The 27547-nt window shown below is 36.7% G+C and overlaps 1 protein-coding gene across 3 annotated transcripts; it reads right to left on the bottom strand.

The window, feature by feature from the left end:
* Positions 1-3452: 3452 nt before the first annotated feature.
* On the bottom strand, positions 3453-27301 carry LOC104585689 (uncharacterized). Of its 3 annotated transcripts, XR_016080298.1 has the most exons (11): positions 26805-27301; positions 26339-26386; positions 26121-26180; positions 12445-12531; positions 12181-12285; positions 11192-11305; positions 10926-11026; positions 5902-6013; positions 4669-4793; positions 3781-3877; positions 3453-3665 (listed from the first exon to the last, which is right to left on the bottom strand). XR_016080298.1 is itself a non-coding variant. In XM_010242650.3 (10 exons), exons 1-10 carry the CDS (start codon positions 27177-27179, stop codon positions 3865-3867), a joined length of 1140 nt encoding a protein of 379 aa, XP_010240952.1. In that variant the 5' UTR covers positions 27180-27301; the 3' UTR covers positions 3643-3864. The 3 variants fall into 3 exon arrangements, 2 of the variants coding, with proteins under 2 accessions (XP_010240952.1, XP_088750651.1); XM_010242650.3 differs by having other exon boundaries at positions 3643-3877; XM_088894525.1 differs by lacking the exons at positions 3453-3665; positions 3781-3877 and having other exon boundaries at positions 4476-4793.
* Between the last annotated feature and the right edge of the window lie 246 nt (positions 27302-27547).

Below are 27547 nucleotides of genomic sequence, written 5' to 3'. Positions count from 1 at the left end.
CATTAAATACCTACTTCTGCCTCCCCCCCTTCTATCCCTCCCAAGCCCTCCCCTCCAAGGTATATACTTGTAAAATATATGCTAAGTTATTTAGTTTCACTTAATGTATTTTTTAAAAGAATATTAATTACATTAAAGTTATTAATTGTAGTTGTAATTTGTAAAATTATTAATTTTAAATTATTAAGTAATTAAAGTAATTTAAATATATAACTAGATTATTTTTGTTAGTAATTTATTTAATCTACATATTTAATCAATTAAGTTAACATAAATTAACTTGCTTAATTTTGATTTGTAAATATTACAAGTGAAACCATATCGCCTCTCTCTCTCTCTCTGAAACGTCAATCGGCCATAGGAGTTTAATTCAACCCCATGTCTCACTGAATGTTTAATGCAAGCCCTTTCTCTCTATTTTGGGTGAATATTTAATGTTGAAGAGAAAATCTATAATATATTTTTCTTGACTGCCATGCGCCCTAAAAGCTCTAGATGGGAGGAAGCCTTTGGGAATTGGGAGAAAGAGAGCATGTTAAATGAAAACTTCTCAGCATGGTATTACACATTGGGCACGAAAGCTTTTCGAGTATCCCACCAATTAAAGGAACTTAAAAGAAAACCTCTTTGGTAATTACACATTGGGCACAAGTGCTTTTCGGGTAACCCATCGGTTAAAGCAAAACCTCTCAATCTCTCGTTCTCTCAGCATGGTATTACATATTGGGCAAAGTAGGGGTGTAAACGGATCAAGTTCAAATCAGATCAAGAATATCTGAATTCGATTAATTAATTATTTTAGATAATTAATAAATATATAAAATAAATATTTTATTGAATTGATATAAAGTATATAATACATAAATTATTTATATAACTTAATATATAAATTATATAAAATATTTTATATATTATATAAGAATTAAATAATCGATCGAATTCAGATATTTATCGAATCAAATCTGGTCATATTCGAATTCGAATCCAATTAACTATTCGATATGAATAGGATATCCAAATTCGATCGATTAGATATTCGAATTATCTAAATTCGATTCGATTATGTCGAATATAGAATTTGAAATCAGATTTTTGAATACCATTTACACCCCTAGGCACAAGAGCTTTTCGGGTATCTATTAGCTAAAAAATTGGATTATACGTGAAAAAGCACAACTCGTCTTATGAATGAAAAGAGTTCATTCTATGAGGGGAGAAGCACCATCCATATGGCCTTTTGTTTATTGATTAAATTAAGAAATTTAATATGTAAATTATATAATTCAGAACTTATATATTATTATATAGCAGAAACTTGTCTTAGACTCTTGGTTTTGGTGCAGTCGTAAACATTAAATTTGATTATATAATATCAATTTTATCTTTACCCTTGTTTGCATACATGCACATATACTCTTACATTAATCATTATAATTTAAGTTTTGTAAAAAATTACTGTTTACATTACTTATTATATACATTCAAACATTAAATAGAAGAAAAAATGATCAAAATGAGGCCATTGTTTTAAATATGACAAGTTTGATTCTAAGGACAGCTCCACTAAGACCAACCAAGACCAGAGGTCAATTCAACTGGTATAAACCCCCTCTAGACCTTGGAATCAACCTGGATGGAGATTGGTCTCAAGAACTTAGAAAGCATACCCTAACCAATAACAACCTACCAATTTGCTCACCCACGGGAGTCCGGCTACATAAATCCTATTATTCCATTCTTTTCATTCTTGTTGAGTGTCATTTCCAATTTTAAATTATTGGAGTGTAAGTCATTTCTTATTATTTCCATCCAAAATCCATTTGGGCTTTTTAATAACTCGTCTAGCTCCTTCAATTGTAACAACAGATTATAAAGCAATACAATTGTCTTAAATTGTTTAATTTAAATTAATCGGATTATATTATATTGTGAGTGGAAAAATTATACTGTCGGAAAGAAACGATACTGAAAGTGCTTTGACCAATCAACCCCCCCAGAAACCACCTGATTGGTTAACACTTTTATGATACTGATCGATTAGTTACCAGTTTTTAAGGTTTACTAACCTCTCTAATCAGTGAACTCCCACCGACCAAGATTTGTCTAGGCAAGTAGGATTCCAAGTATTCAAATTTGAATCGTAATAATTCTCTAGTTTTGTATGTTGTCAAACAATTAGAGAATTCAGGGGCGTCATTGGATTATGTGATTTGACATCTCATATTAGTTAAATTTCTCAGGCAAAAGATTCTTATTCATAGTTGTGATGTTTTAATGTTTTATATGTGCCTCACGAATCCAATTGATTGCCTTTAGTTTTTTTTTTCAGTCTTAATATTGGTTTGTATTTGTGAGCTCGGAGGCGCTGTAGTAAGCATGGTTTTCAAAACCAGACCGGATCAGACGATCAGACCAAAAAAACAGGGAACCGGTTATCTGATCAGTTCCGTTTTTTCCTAAAACCTTTTACCCAAAATCGTTGATTTTAGTCAGCAAACCACCAGCCGGTTAATCGTTCGAACCATTCAAACAGTTTTGACCGTTTTTCAATTTTTTTATTATTTTGTCAGAACGGGCCAACCTTTCAGGTCGAACGGTTGGACCATTCAAACCGGTAACCGGACCCCTGACCGGTTTGATCACCGGGTTGGTTTTAAAAACCATGGTAGTAAATCCTGAACTCGTTCAGTTCACGAACCTTGAAATAGTAGACTAGTAATTGCTGTACTTGGTGGACTAATACAGCACCCAAATTGTAAAAATCACTAGTTTTTAGATTCGGCCCAATGATGCATTTACACTAGCAGTTTAATCCTACCAGTGAAATTCACATGGTCTCGTGTATCTTGTGCAATTCAAATGGTGGAACTGCTTATCTTGCCCATGTGCGTGTTATATTTGAGATTTGGGATAGGATCTTTGTGCTTTGTGGTTGCAAGTGGACTATTCTAAGTAGTTTGGATAGGTTCTTTGAGTCATCTACCTTCAGGTGGCCAAGAAAAAGGGGAAGGCTTCTTTGAAGATGCACAAGGGCTGCAGTACTATGGACAATTTGGGAGTGATAAGAAATGATAGGAGAGAAATTCTGGGGATGTTCTTACGACCAATCAAGGAAAGCGATTCCACAAGAGATGAGATGCAGGCAATCGTGTATGGTCTATAAAAAGCTGTGGAGTTAGAGGCATTCAAAAATTGATAATTGGAGGTGATTCTAAAGTGGTCCCAAGCTGGTTGAGAAAAGAGGAAAAAAGCCCCTGGTGGTTCAGAGATCGGCTTCTAACAGCCTTTTGCAACCTTGCATTGGAAATATCTCCTCATGAAACAAAGCACACAAGCACAGAGATATTCTCAATGCAAGGCAGTAAAGACTGCTCGAACGGGCTTTGCCCTGACTGAAGCCGAACTCGGTGGTTCAGAAATGAGATAAAGAAGTTCAGAAGACTGTCAAAAAGATATGCAAATATTAGTTCATTGGATTCCCAAGGCCCGTCAACAGCCTAGCAGATCAATTAGCAAAACAAGAGGTTAGAAGAGAACATGTTTTTTGGGCACAGCTGTAATATTAAAAGCAAACTCCCCAAGGCTTTTTACTGTTTTTTGTTTTGTACGGGTAGCCGAGGCTGCTCACTGATGTAAATTCCCTTTTCTCTCAATAAAAGCTATTTCTGTTTTACCGATAAAAAAAATTGTTATACAGAAAACAATTGAAATTAAACTAATACTTAATTGATATGCTGATCACAAAAATTTGTTAACAAGATGAGTTCAACTTGATCATACCAATTAGAATGCTTGTGGTACAGCAATCTTTCATTAACATTGAAACCACTCTCAGTAGATAACCATTCTAGACCATTGCATGTGCTAACAGCAACATCTGCAAAGGAGATAAAGTGATGACAAACTGGGAACTCAAAGCATATGCTACCTTCCAAGCATTGGTCTGCCATATGCAATTACCCAATGTTGGTCCTGGCTACCAGGGATCTTGGAAGGAGTAAATTGGATATGGGACTAATCACAAAGTGCTTGGTTATCATTTAAAAAAAGGACAGATGTATACAGCCTTACCCCTGACACATACAGAGAGGCTGTTTCTAAGATTTGAACCACCCTGGTCACCCAGGAATGGAGCAACCCAATCATAAAGTGATTGATTATATGTGCAGGTTAAATTAGAGAGAATCATCATTGTTTTTTTTTTTTTTTTGGTGAATCATCATCATTTCTGCCTTCAATACTTCAGGTTTTGACCACTCATAAAGGATTTTTCCTCATTACATCAGATTATCTTCTGGGAACAACAGAAGATTGCATACAGAATAGATTATTCTCATTGTTGAGAAATGCACCTAAAAGAGAATAACTTGATCCCCGGCCCCCACCCTCCCCCCGCGAAAAAAAAATAACAGAGATCACTGAAAGTAAAAACTCTGAACGAGTGGTAGTATCTCTTATCTTTGGATAAGCATTGGTTAGTATCTCTAAGTCTTTATGCATGATTATCTTTCTATTTTTTCTCGGGGAGGGGGGACGACTGCTCCATTGAGATAAAAGTAATATATTACATGTCATTATGATGTTCTGCTTATAAAAACATGCATTATGAACCAAACATTATACACTTTTTTGGTGGTGTGATGGGGAACTTAACTTTAGGAACGCTACCTCTTGCCTGCAATATAGATTCCAGAAATTATGGCCACCCCAGCAACTGCAACACCAAGTGATGCAAGGATCTTCGTCGCAGAAAAAGAAGGCTTTTGTGCAGGTATTTCCAGTAGATGCTTTATCTACAACAGAGAGAGCAAATAACTATAGAGCACCAATACACAAATTCATCTTAAAAAACGCAAAAGAAAATTTCTCGTGGTCCACAAGCATCATACAAATCACTTCTCCATTTAACTATCAAGGTTTTAATGAATATTTCCCCAATCTCCAAATACAAATCTCCATACTGGATGATAAGAAAACAAGAGTGGACTGTTTTTATTGACCTAAGATGAAAACTCCACTATTGTGAGATCATTATTTCATTTTGCATTTCACAAGTATTTTTTTGGTAATAAAATAACATTTATTAAAAAGAAAATAGAAAATACAAGGAAGGTGACCAAAGTCATCAGAGAGAAAACAACAAAATAAAACCATGAAAATCAAGGATCAGATATATCACACTAAAAAACTAATTCAAAGACAGAGATCTCCCAACTCCACTAGCAACAACAGCCATACACAAACCCAAACATCCCTAGAAGCCCAAACTAAAAAAAATGATAAAACCATCACCCACAAAAGGATATTCATAAAACCTCCTCACACCCTTGTAGCTGCTGAACCCAATAGAAACAAATAAGAACTCTCACAACTATTAACCAACTTCTCCAGCAGCCTGAATCAGAACTTCATTACTCCTCTTACTAAATCTATTTGACCTTTCTACCTTCCTATTAGGCCCAATCCCAAAAAAAAAACACCTTTTAACCTTGCAAATACTTTCAAAGCTTTAACAGTTTGACAATCTTTATGCTTTCTGAATCCTTTGACTGTACTAGAAAAACCATTAGAATCTCTAAGATTTTCTGTCCTGTCATTTATTCTCTCTAACTTCATCCAACACTGCATTCTCCTCAAAAGTTTTAACTGCAACCACCTCAACCCCTTTATCAGAGCATTTGTTTGCATTTCACAAGTTGACTCCATCAAACTCAGAAAAAAAGGAGCCTACTTGGATCAAAAGTACCGATCATTTAATACTGAGATAAACAAACTAAAGGAATTGCTAAGATACTGAACAAGTAGATTAATGAGTATCAAGAAAAAGAACTAAAAACTGACTTCATCAAACTCAGAAAAAAGGGATATCTTAGATTTTCCAATATAAAAACGGTTACTAACTTCCACAGGCTTCTTCCAATGCTTCTTAATTCCTTGTAAGTGTCCCTTGCCAACAACTGCTACTACCGAAGTATGTTCACTAGCAACTCTTAGTAATGTGGATGACATATACCTGGATACAAGCATTAGTTAAAATAATGGAAATATACTTTAGATAAATTCCACCATGACCAAAACAATTAATAAAAACATAAGGAATGGCAAAGATGTTTCCCTAGAAGATAAGTAACAATAAAATCATCATGCCAAACTTCTAGCAAAAACGAGAAGAGTTCTTTGTTTTGTTTCTTCATGGTTCATGGTTCAGGGGTGGCCACGAGCCGAGCTCTTCACGAGCTACTCAAGCTCGGCTCGGCTCAATTTCAACCGAGCTTCGAGCCGAGCTCCAGCCCAATTTATAGGCTCGATTAATAAACGAGCCGAGCTTGAATACATACATATATATATAATAAAAATATTATAATTCCTATCAAATAAAAAATCTTTTTTATATATAATTTTTTATTTTTATAAAACATTTTTTTCTCAAATCGAGCTCAAGCCGAGCCGAGCTCGAGCTCAAGGTTCTAGCTCAAACCCAGCTCGAGCTCGAGCTTAAGCCTTGTAGTACTTTGGTGAGCCAAGCTCGAGCCTGGTACTATTCGGCTTGGCTCGGCTTGAATCCACCCCTATGGTTCACTATACATCTTTAGGTTTTCATGTGAGGCATTTAAATAGACATTGCTTTAGCTATGCCATGCTCATTAAAACTCTAGTTGTACACATAAATGCTTGCATACATATATGAAATATGTATTTTTGTCTATACACATATACTTAATCATAGTTGGAAATGCACAGTTAGCATGTTCAACATCTTTTAACTCACCATATGATGGCCAGAGAAACAAGAAATAGCTTTCATGATCTCTTCAGAAGGTTCTGCCAATACCCCCCTTAAGAAAATGATCTTCTAGATAATTGGCGAAATCGTTTGTTTATGTTAGAAGTTTTTAAGTTTGGAAGGAACATCCCTATTTCATATACCCATATGAAAAGGCAGCATTTGGAAGGAAATTAACTAATAGGTTCCTTAGAAATAGGAAAATAGAACTGACGGAACTGTAGAGGATTGATTATGGTTCGATGCGCTAAGACCGACAGCCCTGAAGGCAATCTAGTAAACAATAACAATAATAAAGGTGTTATCATGTCAATCGTGAAACAAAAGCAAATTTAGAAGCTGATGTCAGACTAAATTTTGGTGTTTATGAACATAAATGAGGAGCAGAAGGTAGCTTGGACTTTCAGGTCCCATAGCCAACATTATTAGATTTGCTTTCTGCCACCATCTTCTGAAATAACTCAACCAAAGACCCTTCATATGGTTCAAAAACCCAATCATCATTGATTTTAGACCTGTAAGATTGTTCAGAAGATACCCTAGGCCTATAGAATCGATCACTTTGTGAGAACATACTGAATAAACCATTAGCTCTGATGCCAAACTGATGTAAGACCAGCTCAGTTCTAGTCCTTGAAGAATGTTGAATGGTCTTCTTTGATCAGAACTTTATGGCTGTTGATGGCTGTAATGGCTTCTTGAAAGAATAAGAGAGAAAACAAGGATAGAAAGAAGAGAGAAAATACCTGAAATCACTCACAGGGTGCCTAGAATCACTCTAGGGGATGGGAATCACTCACCATAGTTAGCATAAGCTGAAAAAAATTCATAAACTTAATTGCCCTTTGTGTAAACCGTCCATACATATTTAGAGACTCTAAACTCATAATAATCCTAGGAGTCAAACTGTTAGACTCATATAGTCTTAGGAGTCAAACTGTTAGACTCAATAATCCTAGGACTCAAACTAAGTTGTCATGTCCTATTTCAATTCAAAGAAGACTCAATAACTCTAATCCTACTTATACAATGGCTCTGAAATTTTAAACATAAACAAACTATAAATAGGCAACCAAACCCTATTATTGGACCCTACAGGAAAATTAAAAAAATACCCTTGGTGTTCAATTCAGTCGAAATCCCAAGTACCATCACAATGCCATATCATGACCTGGTTGTAAGGCCTTCTTCTTTCTAGAATAAGTCTGGCATAGCGACAGTACTTGGGATTTGGACTGAATTGAACACCAAAGGTTTTTTTTTTTTAATTTTCTGTAGGGTCCAACAATAGCGTTTGATTGTCTATTTATAGTTTGTTTATGTTTAAAATTTCAGAGTTATTGCATAAGTAGGATTAGAGTTATTAAGTCTTCTTTGAATTGAAATAGGATATGACAGCTTAGTTTGAGTCCTACTAGGATCATTGAGTCTAACAGTTTGACTCCTAAGACCATTATGAGTCTAACAGTTTGACTCCTAGGATTATTATGAGCTTAGAGTCTATAAATATGTATGGACGTTTTACATAAAGAGCAATGAAGTTTATGAATTTTTTTCAGCTTATGCTAACTATGGTGAGTGATTCCCATGCCCTTGAGTGATTCTAGGCACCCTGTGAGTGATTCTAAGTATTTTTTTCACTTCTTTCTATCCTTGTTTTCTATATTATTCCTTCAAGAATCCATTACAGCCATCAACAGCCATAAAATTCTGATCAAGAAGACCATTCAACATTCTCTAAGGACTAGAACTGAGCTGGTCCTACATCAGGAGGACTTGACCATCTAGAAGGTTCTTCATTTGTCAAAGGCTACTTTTATTAATGATTAGATGAAGCTCCAAGCAGCTGATGTCAGAACATTTGAGAAGTAAGAAGTCTTTAAACAGAAACATTAAGCAGATAGACAGGGTTCAGGCTGGCTCACAACTCACAAGTAATAAAAAATACTAAGAAATTGCTACATAACCATTAAATGTTGTTTGCTAGAACCATGCTGTCTTTAGAAAGAAGTAACTCTGGTCTGTAACATTGGTGCAATGAAATTAAAAGTTGTTGGATTGGGTGTTAATCCTTCCAGAATTCAGAGATGTGTCAAGAGCTTTGTTTGAAGTAGACTTTTGGGCATCTTTAGAGATGGGTGGGGGTCATTATCCACGTAATGCTATGTAAGGTGAGTGTTGGTCAATTGTTTTTTCTTTGGTTTTTTGGGTTATCTCTCATCACCGTTTGATGTACCTTTAACATGATTGGAATACACCATTTGATGTAATTTTCTTTTTTTACTTACTACCAAAAAAAATTAAAAATCAAAGGCCCCTTGAACATGATTGGATTAAATACATCTAAAACCCCAATTCCTTGACTCAGTCAAGATCTCATAGTTGGATCATTCAGTAAAATACAACCGGAAATATGTAAATATCTCTATAAACTCTCTTTTCCATTTCTTGTTGTTTTACATCTCTTTATTATCATGTCACATCACAGGACATGTTTCTCGCGGTCCCACTTGTAGCATTTCTCCACAAAACATGGTGACCTTTTTTTTGGTAGCTAACATAAAAGAGGAGCCCAGTACACAAGGTTCCCACCAATGGAGGGTCTGGGGAGGGACAGAAAACAGATTTACGCAGCCTTACCTCTGCACGTACAGAAAGGCTGTTTCCAAGATTTGAACACTGATCACCCAGATCGCAATGGAGCAAAGCAACCCAACCATTGCACCAAGGCCCACCCTCCTTTTGATAGCTAACATGTTGAAGGGTAATTGCTAAGCAGTTTTTCTATATTATTTATATAAAAATTGTTAGGAATGTTAACTTGTCAGTACATGCATATGAAACAAGTAATTTTAATAGATAGAAAATTGATGAAGCAATAAGATCAACCATCCACAAATTGGAGAAAAGGAACTAAATGGACCATGAAAAGAATCACTAGTTCAGTTTTTTGTTTCTAAGTTTGTCTGGTTGAAGTAACAACACAAGAAACCTACAAAGTAATCTTATAGATAGAATAATCCATTTGAATCTAGTTCTATCACATTTTATGGAATTTGATCATGTCACCAATCCATGGTTTTGAAAACCGGACCGGACCGCATGGTCATACCGGTTGACCCAGGAACCGGTCAGGTATTCAATTCCGTTTCACCCTAAAACTGCTTTTTGGCCAAAAACCATTAATTTGGTCAGCGAACCTTCAACCCAGACAACGGTTTTTGGTCATTTTTTTTTTATTTATTATTTTTTTATTTTTCTATTTTTTAAGTTAGAACATGTCGTCCATTTGAACCGGATAGTCGGACCGTTCAACCCGGGAACCGATCCCCATAACTTTTCCGTGTCCGGTCCGGTTTTTAAAACCTTGCACCAATCACCATATCTTACATGAGGATCAGAGAAGCATAGATCTTTTATCCATACAAAATTCAATATCAGCTATTATAAATACTATTCTTTCTATATCACAGACATACATGGATCAAATTGTTTTAGAAACATAATCAACTCAACTTAACTCAACTCAGTGTTACTGCCAACTATTTGGGGTCACCAATCGTTTCAGAAACATACTTGTAGATAAATAATCTGTAAGAAGTCGTACTTTTTTGAGTCTGTAGATATCTCTGCATGTGAGGCTTACCTTATTACTCTCTAAGACCAACTAGAGTGGACTGAGTGGATATTTTCCAGCCTATGCAATAGGGATGCTTGGGATATTGTACATATTCTCATTGTTTTTATAATTGAATAAAGTTTAATAGCTAACCATAAATAAAAAGACCAACTAGAGTGGACATGCATAGGGATTGAAAGTGATTGACAGTAGCTTCCTTTCTCTCTTGAGATTCATCACAATACCAAATAACAAGGGCAAAAAAAAAAGAGAAAGAAACAGTAAAATAAACACATAGAGTGGGCATGCATAGGGATTGAAAGTGATTGACAGTAGCTTCCTTTCTCTCTTGAGATTCATCACAATACCAAATAACAAGGGCAAAAAGAAAAGAGAAAGAAAGAGTAAAATAAACACATAAATGTATATTATACGATGTGGAATATTTTCTTCACTAAATATATGCTTCCTGTAAAAATCCTTAAGAAGTTCAGTATGGTAAGGGATCAAAAGAATACTGACAGATCTCGTTCATAAAGGAGAGTCTCCATCAAAGTGGGAAATGCCTTGCTCATCTCTTGAATCACAAGAGTTAACATGTCCACATCATCCATTTCCTTCAGCTGAAGATACATCACGTTATAGTGCATCCAACATACAGAGTTTGCAATTATCCAAAATATGCAGAAAATAAAAGTTAGAAACATGAATATAGATTTCTTTCCCAATTAATGACATCAGACAAATAACAATAATACTAAATGAAGTAAGAAGACAAGCAAGCCTACCATTTTATTAAGATCCTCAGGGCTTGGTAGAAATATTGCTTGGAAAAGTATGCAGTATAGAAACTTTGCTTTATGCCAAAGTGTCATCTTTCCCCATGTCCTCCGTAAGGTAACCTATTTCAGTTGACAGAACACTCATACTTAAGATGGTCCTCATGTAATAACAAGCATTTCACCTTAAGTCTGTAAATTGGAGAAGACTTTGCTTTGCATTTAGCTATTGGAGATTTGGAAATACCAGTTGCAGGATAATGTCTTAGAAGAAAGAGAAAAAATTCCATGGCATTCAGAATATTCAAAATTAAAAAAAAAAAAAAAACCATTAACTTTAGAACTGTTTTCACAAGAAAAATGTAATAGTCTCAATGGCTCTCCATATACATAAGCAATTGGGATCAAGTAGATAATCTCTAATCTCCAAGAGTTTTAAAAAAATAATTGCACCATTAGAAATGCTTTAAGCCTATAAGAGGACTCTTAATGTAAATAAAAAGGGTGTTAAATACTGATCAAAAAACAATAAAAAGGGTGTTAAAACACTAAATACTTAAACAAATCACAAATATAAACTCAAAATCTAGGATTGGCCCTTAACTTGGCCTTTGATGAGAACTCTAATTAATGTATGAAACATATGTTCTTGACACAAGGCATCTGAAGGTGTTAGTCTCAAGAGGTTTTCCATGAGACTTGCCTCAACACAAGACTCAAGGAATAAGCCTCACATGCCTTTTGAAACGTTTGGTGCAAATTTGGAATTTGAAGAGCATAACTGGTGTAAATTTATACATTTTAAATAACTTAACTTAGTGCTGTCATGCCTTATTTCTACTATTTTGTTCATCTATAGGACTCCCGCTCTGCCACTTCACTCGGTCTAGTATCATATCAAGTAGATAATAACTTCAAAGGTGCAACATGTATCTTACATTTGGATTCTACAATAGAATTACTGATCTCTGTTGCTTATAGAAATACATGTATCTTACATTGACTGGACGATCACCCAGTATCACCTTTCCACCATACTTCATTGCTTCTTCAAATGCCACCCGAAACTCAGCACCAGGAAAAACCTCAAGCTCATTAGCAACCTAAATAGATCATGTATGAGGAAATATCAGGCACAGAAACAACATAAAACCCTATAAATAGAGAAATGTTGTTAAATTGAAAGGAAAAATGTGAAAGTAATGCTTAAGATGAAACTAACAATGGAATGTCTAGAACTGTAGTAACTGATGAAAACATACCTTGGCAAGAAACCAGCTGTAAAGAATTCCAAAAATATTCATATTCTTTTTCTTCCACATATCCAACATTTCCCTCATGGTTGGTACCTGTTGAATTATAAGATGAGTACGGTAGACACTAGCATGTGAACACTAGATTAAAAGTTAAAAGCCTTTAATAGAATGTAAGCAAACATATTATGAAATATGGACAATCAAGCAAAGAATATTGAGTAAGAGCAATGATAGCTAACCCAGGATTAAATGATGAATCACAACGCAAGTGTTGAACTTTTTATACAGGAAAAAGGAGAGAAAGCAATATGTAAAGTCCAAATCTATGTCACAATAACTAGGTTATGTATTAATAGATAATTCATAAAAATGTGTGGATTGTAGAAGCACCAGTACAAGGTGATTTAGTTAATACCTAGCAAAAAGAGTGGAGTGATTGACAAACTCATTTAGATAAGGGATGTGGAGTTTTTTTGGTAATAAAATAGAATTTATTAAAATAAAAAATAAAGTACAAGAAAGATGACCAGAAATCATCCAATAGAAGAAAAAGAATCCCTACACCAAAAGATTTTGAGACCTGAACAATATGATGATTTGTCTTCTGAAACGCCTCACAGCAGTGGGACCCTCCAAAAAAGCCCGCAAGTCCAAAGGATCCTCATTGATTCTTTCTAACTCTAAATTTGTTCTGCAACCTCCTTACCCTCCTCAATCTCATTGTCCCCTGCTAAACCAAGAACTTTCACACTATCTTGAGCACCCTTAACCCCAAGGTTAGGAATTTCCACTTCATTAACCATGCCAGTTTTTCCCATAGTATACTTTTCTTCCAATTTTTGAAGCTTTCCCTTGCAAATCCCCCCCCCCCCAAATAAAACGCAAGATTAAAATCTTGCTCAACTCCACTTCAGCATTTACCACTTTCTCCAAATCTATTGATCTTCCAATATCATGAGTTTTATCTATGAGCACCTCCTCCACATCCGATTCAGTGTATTCATCTCCATATCTCCAATATTATCATCTTGTTTTAACAGCCTCATTCTGTAATTCCTTTTTCTTCTGTAGACATTTGGACAATGAACCTCACACTCTTCTCCCCCCATGTGTCCTTCCCCCTTTTCTTCTTTATTTCCTGATTCTTGAACACAATCCCCTTCTTCTTGAGCTTCATCTGTCCCCAGCTCTTGAGCAGGAATTTTGTCACTTGCCTTGTCTCCTGTTTCCAGGTCAACCCTCTTGGTGTTTAAGCTTCAACCTTCACCTCTTCCAACACTTCAATGTTATGGTCATCGTCATCCTTTCAATTCTTAAAAAATGTCTCACTACCTTCATCATTATCAACTTGCTCAGACACCACACTCCTTTGATTAGCTGAATCACCACCCAAACTAACCTTTCTACCCTCTTACGAGTCTCAACAGCTTCTTCACTCCCCCCCTCCCCTCCAATCCCTCGCCACAGTTTTTATAGGGGGTGTGGAATTAGGAAGGCACTTATCACAGATGAACTCGGAGATTATTCCAAATTCTTGCACTGACATAGCATGCATGTATACATCAAAATAAATATGGCCTAAAAGCAGAAAAAGGATATGATGTCTCTCTTAGACAAAACAAATATGCATCACATCAGAATAAGATGTGATGTCTCTCCCAATTTCTGCTAACCATAATTGAGTTGTATCAAATGCTCTCTGGTTCCCAAAAAGACTCAACCACTCAAACCCACATCCAGTACTCCATGATCATCCAAAGCCCCAAGAAATGCAAATCTGATGGCAGTAGGGGTGAGAATAACAAGTATTTATGGTTTTTACTGGTACTGGCAAATATATATGCACATGGCAATTTTAGATGATTATAATAATAATAATAACAATAACAATAATATGTGCCAAAATTTTTCTACAAAGTTTTCATGTCTATGTATAAAAATATTTCTTATTCACCACACTTATTTTTGTTTAATATTTAATATAAAGAATATATTATATCAGAGATGTGACCAAATGTTTTTTTACAAAATTTATGTATTTTCTATAATTTTTGTGTGCTTTTATTTTTTCAATTTTTATTCTATAATTATAATATCATGGGTTTACCCATTTGACCTGGATGGTTGAATTGCTTACCTGCCGCTTGGATAGAACGGCTTCATTTTTGGGTCAGTTTTAAAGAAACATGGGTTTTATATTTGTAGACGTGTGAAATTTTAAGCCAAATGCATATCTCTGTTATCCGAGGAATTGCAGGATTTTTTATCTGGACGTTGCATGAAAATGGAGACAAGAAGGAAGTCCGTACTAGTAATGAGGTGGAGACATGAGATTCAGGTTGAAGCAAAGAGATTATGTTCAAAGAGTGCAGAAACCAGGGCCAGGCTTCCTTGAAGGGAGGAGAAGAAAGCCACCATCTTTCTAGTCAGCAAAGTTACACAATGGCTGAAGGGATTTGTTGATGGAGCAGTGTTCTCTATTAAAATGATTGGCTGGAAGAGCTCTCTGGTACTTTCAGGGAAGAAATATGAAACCGAGCAAAGATGGAACAGGAAGGGGTGGTTCATGATAGTTACAGAGTTCTTAGTAGTGGCAAGAAACAAGTGGTGTGCATGCTGGAGGGTAAGGAGAGCAGTGGTTGGAAGATGGTTACAGATAAGATGCAAGAGTATCTGACTCTTCAAGAAAAAGGTTTTTTGCAGAAACAATGTTTGAGCCAGAAGACAAAGAAGCTACTCTAAAGGAGCAGTGGAGAACTCAGCTTCTATTTAAACCATTCAAACAGCTGCCATTGACACCAGAAACTAGCACCTGAGCAAAAGTTCTTTTAGCTGTCGGACCTTTTCCTTGTACCTCACGTTTTTTACCATCCAATCTGCCCAAATCTTTTGGATAGCTGAAAGGCTGGTTGCCTATTTTTGTGAAACTTTTCATTTTCCCTTGGTTCTCCAACCTCAAGCTGCCACGTAAAACCTGTGCTTCCACCTTCAATGAAGGAGGCCAGCCACTCCGGTGAAGACAAATCACTGAACCTCAGAGTAACTTTCCTAGGTATTTCCTCTGGTTTAACTCCATTCAAGAGCAGAGACAAGCTCCACATAACAAGGCAATGGAAACTGCCACCTCATGGTTCCAAAGGTGGAAAGGAAAACCAATCACCCGGACTACAACACCATCTTCAAGACTTCAACTGCAAAGGATTTTGAATTGGATGAGGGTGACCATTTAATGATTTAAACAAGTAAAGGTTTTCAGGTCATCTTGAATGCTCGAGCTTCAAAATCTATCAAAAGGAGTTTGAATGAAAATATTCCTCAGTCTCAACATATGCATCAGAAGATCAGCAACCTTTAACCCAGCTTCTTAGCTTCAACCACTGTCATACTATCCCATTGCTCTTTACTGAAATTACAATAAACAGAGATATCCATCATGTGAAAACAAACAAGCATCTGCTCTTGCAAGCCTAGCTACGTAGTCTTGGCATTTTCAGGTCATTAAGCAACAATAATGCATGTTTGTGCAAATGGATTCTACCTTCTAGGTCACCTCAAGAAGAGGAGGAACAAGAAAGCAACTTAGTTTCTGAGTTTACTATTGAAGTTGAGGATTGGAGGTAGCCCATCATTGGCTACTTATAGCATGCGAGGTTGCCTAATGATCCCAAGCATAGAGCCAAGATATGATGCCAAGCACCTCGAATCCAATATTACAACAATAACCTCTATAGATGCTACTTTAATGATGTTTACATGAGTTGTATCCATGGTGATGAGATTCAAAGTGCACTTGACAAAGCACACTCTTAGAGTCTATGGTGCTCCCAAATCAAGACCTAAGCTTCATGATTGACTCAAGTGAATGGGCTTCTACTGGCCAATAATGGTACAGGAATCAAAGCGATATGCCAGAAGGTGTCAAGTATGTCAATCCTATGGGGACTTTATTCATCAACCACATGAACCACTCATCATTATCATCCATGCCTTATCCCAACTATATGGGGTCAGTTACATGAATCCTGTTTCGCCAATCCATTCTATTCAATGTCATATCCACTATTAAATGATTAGTGCTTAAACCATTTCTTACCACTTCTACCCATGTCCTTTTCGGTCTACCCCTAGCTCTTTAGGCCCTTCAACTTGTAACAAATTACTTCTAACTGGAGATGTTGGTGGTCTTCTATGCACATTACCAAACCACCTTAGGCTACTCCCTCTCATTTTATAACCTATTAGAACTACTCCTAGGTTCCTATGGATGACTTCATTCCTAATCCTATCCTTTCCAGTTTTTCCACTCATCCACTACATCCTACAATTGCAACATGGCCATTTAACGCTTGGGGACTTGATGTGGTTGGACCTATACCTAAGTCTTTATACCAACATCTCTTCATTCTAGCAGCAATTGACTATTTCTCTAAATGGGTATAGGCAGTCCCTCTTCAAGAATTGAAGGAAGATGTTGTCAACTCCTAACTCACATTGCTAATTGATACATTGTTAGCAATGTGAGTCATTCTCAGCAACTTTGGTGACACAAGTTTGGTATTAAATAGAAGTTTTCTACCGTATATAATGCAACAGCCAACAAACTTGCAAAAGCCTTTAATAAACCCTTCTGCAAGTTACTTGAGAAGATAGTGTCCAAGTCAAATAGGGATTGGCATAAGTGTTTGGACGAAGCCTTATGGTGTAGAAGTTGTGCTCCCTCCAAAGAGACAGATGACCTCCCTAAGAATGGCTATCTAAGAGGGGATTACGAGAGACAAGAACATGAAATTATGATTGGCTAAGCTCAAGGACCTGGACAAGAAGCAATTAGAAGCTCAACAAAGAATAGAGTGCTACCAAGCTCATTTGGCTTGTGCATTCAACAAGAAGGTTCAACTCCACTCCCTTCTAAAAAGAGAACTATTCCTTATTGTTCGATGCCCCATTGTCCTTTCACACCATTCAAGGAAGAAGTTTTGACCCTAAATGGGATGGACCTCATGTAGTGGAAGAAGTTTACAATAATGATGCCTACAAACTCATTACACTAGAGGATCTCCATCTTAGACCCATTAAGGAGTACCTTCAAAGGTACTATCCCTAATTTTTTCATTGTAAAGCTTTTGGCCAACTTGAGCCTAAACTGTGAATGGAAAAACAAAATCAAAATGTCTTTTCATTATAATGCTTCTATTCCGCATAAGCTTAAACTATAATTGGCAAAAACAAAGCAAAAAAACTATAAAAGAAAAGTCATTTCATTGTAAATTTGTAATGCTCCTGACCTATAAGAACTTAAATTGTCAATAACTTAAAATAACTGTCAAACATGAATGTTCCTTTTTCAAAACAAATGAAAGGGAATTCCAATTTTATTGCTCAAGTACATCATTTACAATGCAAAAAGAAATTGTCCATTTAAAGTACTCTAATTACAAATAAAAAGCCTATTTCTTGGGGTCTTGATTAACCCAACTTACTTTTGCAAGGGCCTTGAATGCATCCATAAGTGAACTTCTTTGCTCATGACCTTCTCTTGCTTTAGATCATCATATTGAGCTTTTGTAGTTACAAATGCCACACTAGCTTCCCGCTTGTCCTTGGCAAGAGTTCTCTCTCGAGACATTAAGGAAGAATATCGTTCCAGAAGCTCCTGCTATTGCTCCTCCGGTCTCTGCCTCTCCTCCTCAAGTGATTGTAGTCTTTCATTGATTTGACACCACCCATCTTCAATGGTAGCAATGTTTGCATTAATCTAATTCATCTAACTACTGATGGAAGATGGGTTTGGCTCATTTGCACTCATCTTGATGGCTAGAGTGGACAATTCCTTTTCCTTTTAAACTTCCAAGAAAGGGGCGCAGAAGAGAAGAGGGCATCGGGGAGGGTGATTTTTCCAGAGGAGAAGAGACATTCCAGCAACTAGATTTCAAGCACCATAGAAAAAATAGCAGTGTTATTAGAAGGAAATAAGAAATAAACAGAAGCATGATGCAATGAGGATATCCTGGTACCTCCGTACAAAAATGACGAGGTGAGTCAATCTTGTTCGCCGAGTTTTTTTGCCTTGGAAGTTACAAACAGGGAGAGAGAGGAAGAAAGAAGCTCATAGGAAAAGACAAGGGAGAAGATAACAAAAAAAAAAAAAACAGGAGGAGGAGGGGCAAGTGGAATCCGAGATAAGGTATATAATAGAAAGAGGAGGCTTTTAATTACCAATTAAAGGCCAGGAGGAGAGAAGCAAGGGGAAGAAGGAGAAGCCTTAGAGTTGGGGGACAAGAATAGAGAAAGAGAAAGAGCAGATCAGACCCAAGGGGATCAAGAAACTCCAGAGATAGTACAAAACAGGAAGGTGAATATTAACAAACTGGTGGAGAGGGAGGTCGAGATAGGTAAAGTCTCTTGGCTTAGTCTTCTAGGGAGGGGAAGGTTTTGCAAGAATAGCTTTTGAGAAATTTGAAAAAAAAAAAAAAGAAAAGGGAAGAATACCTTGAAAAAAATAAGGGGTGGGACGAGGAAGGAGGAGAGGAGGGGTTGGACGAGATTGAGTGAAATATAGGGGTTGAGGGAGGACGGGGGGGAAGACGAGGATCCTTAGTTGGAACTTGAGGGGAGCGAGCGAAGGAAGAAGAAGGGAGATAGTAAGAAATTTTCTTATAAGTATCAAACCAAAGGCGAAATTACATCAAGAAATAAAACTGGAATGTCGAATACTTGTTAGCTGGGGTGAGCAATTCGACTGCAAACTGGGTTCTCAGTCATCCAGAGTTCAACCAAGAGAACAAGTCAGATCTGATAGAGAATTTCTGGAGTACCCTAGAGTTGAATCCCTGTAATTTTAAGTCATTTACAGTGTAATTTGTTAAATAGTTGGTTTGTTATCTAGACAACCACTTTTCTGAGATGTATTGCTTTCTTTTCCAGTTTTAATAAAATTTCCTTTTGATCCTTCAAAAAAAAATTCCTTTTCCTTTTACCTTCCGATTAGAGCATTCCTAATTCTACCTCTATGAACAAGGAACTCTACACGTAATAACAAAGAACCAAACTCCTGGATCAAGAGAGAGGTATCAAGATGAAAGAAAGACAAAGAAAGAAAATCATTTGTGCCACCAAAACGCCCTGAAGTATATACCGAAGGAATTAATGCCTCCAAGGAGTATGCCTCATGTGCAATAGGCATACACCCCATACAAAAAGACAAAGAAAGAAAGAAAAGAAAGAAGAAAAAAGAAAGACATGAAAAGGAAAGGGAAAGAAGGGTAAGAGAAGGGGAAAGAAAATATTGGTCGTGGGTGGAACCCCTTTCAGCTAGTGTTATGCATCTTGATTCTTCTTAATATAAGGCAGTCTTTCATAAATTTTGAACAAAAAAAGAAGATGAGATCCTCCTTCCCCTTCTTCTACCACCTCCCCCCACTCCTTCCTCCTGATTCCCCTCCTCTTAAGGAGGCTGACACCTCCTTATGATCAAGAGGCTTACAACTCCTATGTTCTAAACTACACCTCAGGCCATAGGGTGATGCTTCCAAAATAGTATTATTGAAGAATTTTTGTTATGAGATTAGCCCCACAAAGTCTGAAGCAATTTGTCTCTGAGAAATTTTTGAAAGGTTAGCCTCCAAAATTCTGAAGAAATTTGTGAAATTAGCTCCTAAAATTCTAAAGAAATTCTGAAGCAATTTTAGGATGCTTCTTATCCCTTCATGTTAAAAGACCATGCATGCCCCATACAATCTCCAAGAGGATTGGTTAACTCCTCGGAGAAGGTAGAAGACTCTAGCACTGCTCGACTTGTAACAAATGGTTTGGAACAAGGATGAGAACCTTGGAGGTGGAAGAGGCAGCATTGCAAGAATGAATTGGATGTACTTCCTCGGTTTGATTTCCATCCTACATGCTAGATGATGCATAACCAAGTGCCCCATCATCTAGGAATGACCCCAAGTGCTGATATTTGGCACAAGCAGAAAGATTGCAAGAAAATGAGAGGAGACATGCATAAGATACCAAGATTAATGATGAAAATAAAATCAAAATGCAAAGTACAAATATCACCATTAGCTATTGCACAGGGCGATAAATCTAAAGGAGGAGGTAAAATAGAAGACTCAGTCTAATCATGAGCGACTAAGCAATTGCCGAATTGATGGGCTCTTTACCCTTTTCTAGTGCACGCTCAAGAACAATAGAAAATGCATACTCCAATGACTTGGCTCGTTAATGGGATCATTCATCAGCTTCACGAGTCTCTTTGTCATAAGACTCTACTAAGGCACAAAAACGCTTATCACCTCTTAGATTTCGAGAAGCTTCAACATTTATGACAAAATTTGGTTGAGACATCCCTATAGCCAATGCCTCTGCATGAGCATCATCCAGCTGAACTACTTCTCGAGACTGTGAAGTCAACATCTTGGGGTCATGTATCTTTACCACCTTTCATCGAGGCTCCTCGTTAGGAAGGAGGGTAGTGGTAAGATTATCATCATGCCCTCTCCTTAAAGGTAAGCCAGGCTTCTTACTTGGATTCATGGTCTTTCCTTTCTCAAGTATCTTCTTACATGCATGTATAGCCCTGCCTTATTCTATTTTTTTTATGAATAACTTTGCCTTATTCTATTGTACAACTTAATTTGCTCAAAGCTAAAGTTTTCACGTCAATCTCCTCTAGAGCACATCTTGCACCTTGTAGCTACCATTGGAAGTAACTTAAATCATACTGACAATCAATATACCTAACAAGACTTGGAACATAAAATGTAGCCCTAGTGTTCACCTGAGTAAGGGACGACCACAGACTATAAATCTTAGCAAGACTAGTGTGTTAAGATAAATGTTTTGGAGTCCTTGGAACCTTTTGATGGAAAACTTGTTGATGAGAGCAAACCTATGTCGATTGTACACCTCTAGATCGGTGTTGAACTTAAATTCCCTGGATTATATAGAGGGGGATTCATCATCAACACAATTTCCGGGGTTTTGAACATTAAATTACAATTTTTTGTTGCAAATCAATCTTATTCTCAGCCATGTCACCACGAGTAAGGTCTCGAGCTAACTTTGATTCCTTAACAAAAAAGTACTAGGCACTTAAGAGCCCATGAAACATCTCAATGAGGAGTCATCTATAATTAGATGGAACATCAATGAAGACACCTCTATCAGAATATAGTCCAATCCAAGCATACGTGTAATGTCTGGGAAGTTGATACCCCAAGAATAGTACTGTTGAGGTTTTAGACAAATTACATAGTCTATAGTGGCAGTTTTTTATTATTTATTATTTAGATAAGAAGTGGGGACCACAACACTCTTGTTGGGTCCTTTTTGAGTAGTTATTTAAATGCCTTACGCTGTTTTATGTGTTAACCGTCCTATAAGGGCAATTTGGTCTTTGCACTCTTTATTATTTTAGACTATAAATAATAGTGAAGAGGGTGGCCAGCATTATTACTCTCTTTTCTCTCAAATCTCTTCTCTTCTCTTTCTCCTTTCTTCTCTTCTTCTTCAAGAAATATTCTTTTCTTTTACAGATTTTTTATTTCAGCACTTTTCTACTTGGTATCAGAGCTTGGCTAAGGTTTCTTGGAGTTTTTTCCATGCAGTCCTAGATTAGCCGATTGCATGAGGAGATAAAGGGATGATCAATCTACTTTAGATTGCCTAGTTCTTGGATTGTTTGGTGTGATCTAGTCATCAGGAGGATGATTATGTTTTGGCATCAAAATCGAGAAGAACTAGAGTGCGGGGAAGAGTCCTAGTCAAGTTGGACTCTTCGATTTTGATCTGATCTTGGGCGCTCAGGTACTATTGGGTTTAGTAGAAATCTGCTGAATTCAAAAAATATGAAAAGAAAAGTAGTTTCTTGAAGGGAGAAGGAAGAGAGAAGGAGAAGAAGAGAAAAACAGATCTTGAAAAGAAAAGAGAGCAATAATCTGGCCGCCCCCTTCACTTATTACTTATAACAAAAATATAAGAATAGTACAAAGACAACTATGCCCTTATAAGGTGGCAAAACATAAAACAGCATATATAAGATTCAAAAACATAATAAAATTTGGACTCACATAACTATCATGGTCCCCACCTCCTATCTAACAACTAACATAAAACATCTACTCATAAAACAACACAAAACTGATTAATCTTCAACACTCCCCCTCAAGTTGGGAGTAAATGTCACACATTCCCAACTTGCGTAGATCATGTTCAAGATTGTTCTTTGCAACCACTTTAGTGAGAACATTAGCCAACTGCAACTCTGAAGAGACATAAGGCAAGCAAACTTCTCTGGTTGTTACCCTTTTTCTTATGAAGTGTCTATCAACTTCAATGTGTTTTGTCCTGTCATGCTAAATTGGATTGTGGACAATATTGATTGCAGCCTGATTGTCACAGTACAGCATCATAGATTCCTCTGCTTTGACTCCAATCTCACTCAAAAGAGATCTAACCCAAATAAGTTCTAAGACACCATGAGCCATGGATCTATACTCAACCTTCGCACTTGACCTTGCCACAACCACTTGCTTCTTACTCTTCCATGAGATCAAGTTTCCACTTACAAAGGTACACACTCCTAATGTAGATCTCCTGTCATCTAAGCACCCTGTCCAGTCTGCATCTGTATAGGATTTTAACTTCAGATTTTCATGATTTGAGAAAAGAATACCTCTATCAGGGTGCTTTTTCAGGTATGCAAGTATTCTGTCAATAGCTTCCCAGTGCTAAACCCGAGGTGTATGCATGTACTGACTCATAACACCGACAACATAGGAAATATCTGGTCGTGTCATACACAAATATAACAATCGGCCCACCATTCTTTGATATCTCCCCACATCTTTTACCAACTCACCATCCACAGCAATAATTCTATGATTTGGATCAATAAGAGTGTCAGTTGGTTTGGTTCCCAACTTCTCAATCTCCCGTAGTAGGTCGAATTCTTGCTGCAATAATTTTTTGAGATCATCAATCTCCTCCAGATCATTTCCTGTAACCACTATATCATCCACATACACAATCAGAATTGACACCAGAGCATCTCTCCTCTTTACAAAGAGGGTGTGGTCAGATTGGGTTTGTGTGTACCCAAAACGGATAAGTGCCCCTCTGAACCTGTCAAACCAAGCCCTAAGTGACTGTTTCAGGCCATACAATGATTTTCTGAATTTGCACACCTTTCCTTTACCAATATTTTCATAAAAACTTGTCAGAGTGTCCATATATACCTCCTCCCGTAAATCATCGTTGAGGAAAGCATTTTTAACATCAAGCTGAAACAAGGGCCATGAATAGGTGGCTGCCAGAGATAAAAGAAGACGATGCAATACTTGAATTTCAAACAAGGGCCTTGGCTCTTCAAACAAAGTTCAAAGGGATGCACAATTAGTACAGCATACATATCAGTATCTCTATGTAACAAGATCACATTGCTACAACTTTTAGAGATGAGATGATTGAGTTCAACGAGACGAGATGCAATACTTGAATTTCACATGTTGACGATTCATCTTATATTGCAGAACACTTTCATTAAGCCAAGGTCAATTGCATAACATGCAAGTCAGTCAAACAATCATTTAACATAGAAATTGACATCATTGAGGACGTCAGCACCATGTGGAGTTCCTTCACCTCATCCTTGAATGGGCATTTGTAGACATGTGAATTTCCAAGCCAAATAAGTGAGTTAATTCATATGATAGCTTCCCAAGTTTATATGGACATCCATAAGCCCAAGTCTATGCAGACATGACCCATGGCCCAAGGATCCAAGTGTACCAAGCCCAATTAGGCCCACATCCTATTGTAATAGGGTGGCCTCATTGGCAAAACCACTAACTCCTACATAATAGAGTATGTATGGGAGTTAACCCTAACTAACATCCCACTCACATCGGAATGACTGGTTGGCAAAGTGGCCTGAGGTGGCAGCTGTAATCCTAGGCTATAAATAGTAGTGCCTAGGGGGAAGAAGCTCTCTTTCTACAATCACAACTACACACTTGAGCTTGAGAGCTCTCTCACACACACTCACTTGAGAATTACAAGAAATCATAAGCCCCTGCAAACTCCAACTTCACTTCAAGTACAAGAGAGAAGAAAGAAGAAAAAACTTCTTAGTTATCCACTCCACATTTGGATTCAAACTTTGAAAGGAGATCAAACCATCAAAAAAGGCCCTTCCTAGAAAAGCACTCTTTATAAGCGATAAAGCACAAAGCCCGGAGTGAAGAATTCTAATAACAACTCTTCAGAAGCACAAGAATTGAACAAAACTACATCAGCACTTTGAGAAGCACAAGAAAAAACACAAACAATCCTTGTCTTCATCATTTTTTATCGGTAATCAGTGGTTGCTCACATTATCATGCAAAACCAAAGAGAGCTCACTCCCATTATATTGTTCTTCATTACAAAATTAAATTTTTGTAATTCGTCTCCATGTTTTGTATTAATCCAATACATGGAATTTGCATCAACAATATCGCTAATAGTATTGGATGTAGACAATTAATAGAATTTATTAGTAAGAAAAAATACCTTAAATATAGGATCTAATGAGAGAGAATATGAGTTAATACCTTAAATATAAGACTTTCTAAGAAGAAATTGAATGGTGTGGAAAGTAGTAGTTCAAATTTCGTCTTCTACCCTCACAATTAAGGAGTGTAAATTCAAAAATAGGAGTGTTTTAGTCAAGAAAAATTCCACGAGTTCATTCATACTTGTAATACTTTTAATTAATAGTAGTCTATATATACATGGAAAAAATAACTCCACTTATGTTTCATGAGTTGAATGAGTATTTCGGAATTCATCATTGTGGATAACAAATCCCTCAAAAAGATCATATACAGAATGTCGAAATAGTTCAACCTAGCTTTGGATTGAATGTGGTGAGATTTCCATCAATTGTTTCTTGAATTCAATCCATACATCATTCAAAAGTTTTTTTTGATTGGTATACATTGTTCAAAGCTCACTAAGTTCTAACACCATCAATATTTTGCACTAAGAGATGTGATTGCACCGTTTTAGTGATATGTTGCTGCATGCAATGCTTGAAAGACTTCAAAAGTTTTCATCCATTTACTCTGCATGTATTTTTCTGCTTTCTCTAAATGATGATCACTTTCTATGAAAGAGGAAAGAGATTAGGATATGTGCTTTAATTATCCACCACTAAAATAACGTTCTTCATGTATGAATGGATTATAGGTGGCTAGAAGCCCATTCCAGTTCAATCTGCTGACCAAGAAGAAAAATAGGGAAAAAAAGAATGAAAGAAAGAGAAAAAGAAATATTAACCCCAACAGGCGAATGGAAGGATGTTATATTGACCTTGAACCATTATTTCTTGGTGTGACAATGAGCTGAAGCTAAAACAAATCACCATGCATATCTTTATATTGCAGTTCCATAAAATAGAACATAAGCAGCTCCTTTTCCCTTCAAGAAGGTAATTCTATGAACAAAGGGAGGAAAGGAATATTACAAGATAGATCCTAGATAGACCTAAACAAGGCATTATCAAACCTTCCACAATTGGTAGCTAGCTCGAGCATTTCATAACCAAAAAAAAAGAACAAATAACAACTTATAATAAGATTGATAGGTTGCAAATATAAAACACATAAAAGAAGAAAGAAGTACAAGAGATGATTCAATACCTGCAGATTTTGAGGGGTCAGTATAGCTACTCGGTTAGAACATAACTCCAAGAAAACAACCTGTCATCAATAGGTAAATATAAAATATAAATAAGTAAATGTAAATTGCTTTGTCAAATTTAGAGGATTCAGCAGATGAACAATTTTAAAGCAGGCAGCCAACCTGCTAATTGATCCATCCATCAATCAAATGTTTGAGAGTTTCAAAAGGGAAGCACCTGCGGTTTCAAGTAATCGATGACTGCTTGAACTTCTCTACAGGATTCCTGCAACCACATGAACAGCCAACGAACGCAAAAATGGCTTAAATGTGAAAAAGAATAGTGTAATAAAATGCATTCCTTTCTAATGACAAACTTGAATACTCTTGCGACTTATGAGCCAGATCACACACCTATACGCCTATTAAGGGGAAGAGGTGCATAGAAGTTCTGGTATTGGAAGTTGAGTCAAACCATTCCAGATTCAATGCTTCTAATATGAATATATTGAGCTAAATCGCTGAGATTCATCCAAATCAAATGTATCTAATCTAAATATAATTAAAAAAACAGAAATCGTAATTTTATCATTTTATATTCATGTGTTGAACCCACCAAAAAGGCTTTGATTTTCCATCCTATCTCAGAAATTTCTCACATATTAATAGCAAAGATTCATCAACAGAAAATCAGGACGAGTTACCATAGAAACATGAGCGGTTCCGACCAAGTAAACATCGCAAGAACCACCTTCAGCCGAGGATTCACATTGCAAACACACCACACTTTTCAAAATCTCTTCAGGAAGAACTTTGTTCTGTCCTGCCTCCATTACCACAGCTTCCGAACTTTCGGATTCAGTAACTGCCGACGCATTATCAATTCCGATAGCATCATCTGTATCAATTGTTCGAGATGAACTTTCATGGTCAGGATTAGGACTTTCTAAGATGTCCGGGCTAGAGTCTTGCCCGGCTTCGTCCACTGAGATCTCTGAGCGCTTGGGGTTTTGAACGTGCACGAAGTCCTCGGGGATAGGAGCACTAGATTCCGGTAAAGATATTTCCCCAGTTTCCATGTCGTTGTGAATTGTCGATTTTTCCGGTGACCAACAGCAATGATAACTGGTAAGGCAACGCCGGTTCGGACAGCTTTGAGTTTTGATTTTGTGATGTGTTTTGTTGCTTTTTTGGGTCTTTCTTTTCCATTATTACTTTTATAACTTATTTTACCGTGGTTATTGAGGAATGTATAAAGTGCCTCCGAAATATCTGATAGTCGAATTCCTATGCCGATACGCCAATATAATGCATTAAAAAAATGCAGCGTGAGTCGGGCGAGTTGAGTTGAGGGGTGTCCAATCCGTTCCGGTAAATATGAGTCCATTATAAATGGATCAGATTCAATTCAATTCAATGAATATTTTAGACCAGTCCAATTCAATCT

Source organism: Nelumbo nucifera, chromosome 1 (genome assembly GCF_055504915.1).
Source record: "Nelumbo nucifera cultivar China Antique chromosome 1, China Antique-T2T, whole genome shotgun sequence".
NCBI classification, from domain to species: domain Eukaryota; kingdom Viridiplantae; phylum Streptophyta; class Magnoliopsida; order Proteales; family Nelumbonaceae; genus Nelumbo; species Nelumbo nucifera.
Note: the sequence above shows the minus strand (reverse complement) of the source record. Positions and strands in the feature narration are given on the sequence as shown.

Excerpts from the sequence above, each read along its gene's own strand:
- LOC104585689 (XM_010242650.3), bottom strand. The coding sequence starts at position 27,179 with ATGGAAACTGGGGAAATATCTTTACCGGAATCTAGTGCTCCTATCCCC. Across the intron at positions 12,532-26,120 it reads TGACCCCTCAAAATCTGCAG|GTACCAACCATGAGGGAAAT; the intron begins GTATTGAATCAT and ends ATAATTCAACAG. Across the intron at positions 11,027-11,191 it reads CTGAGGATCTTAATAAAATG|CTGAAGGAAATGGATGATGT; the intron begins GTAGGCTTGCTT and ends ATGTATCTTCAG.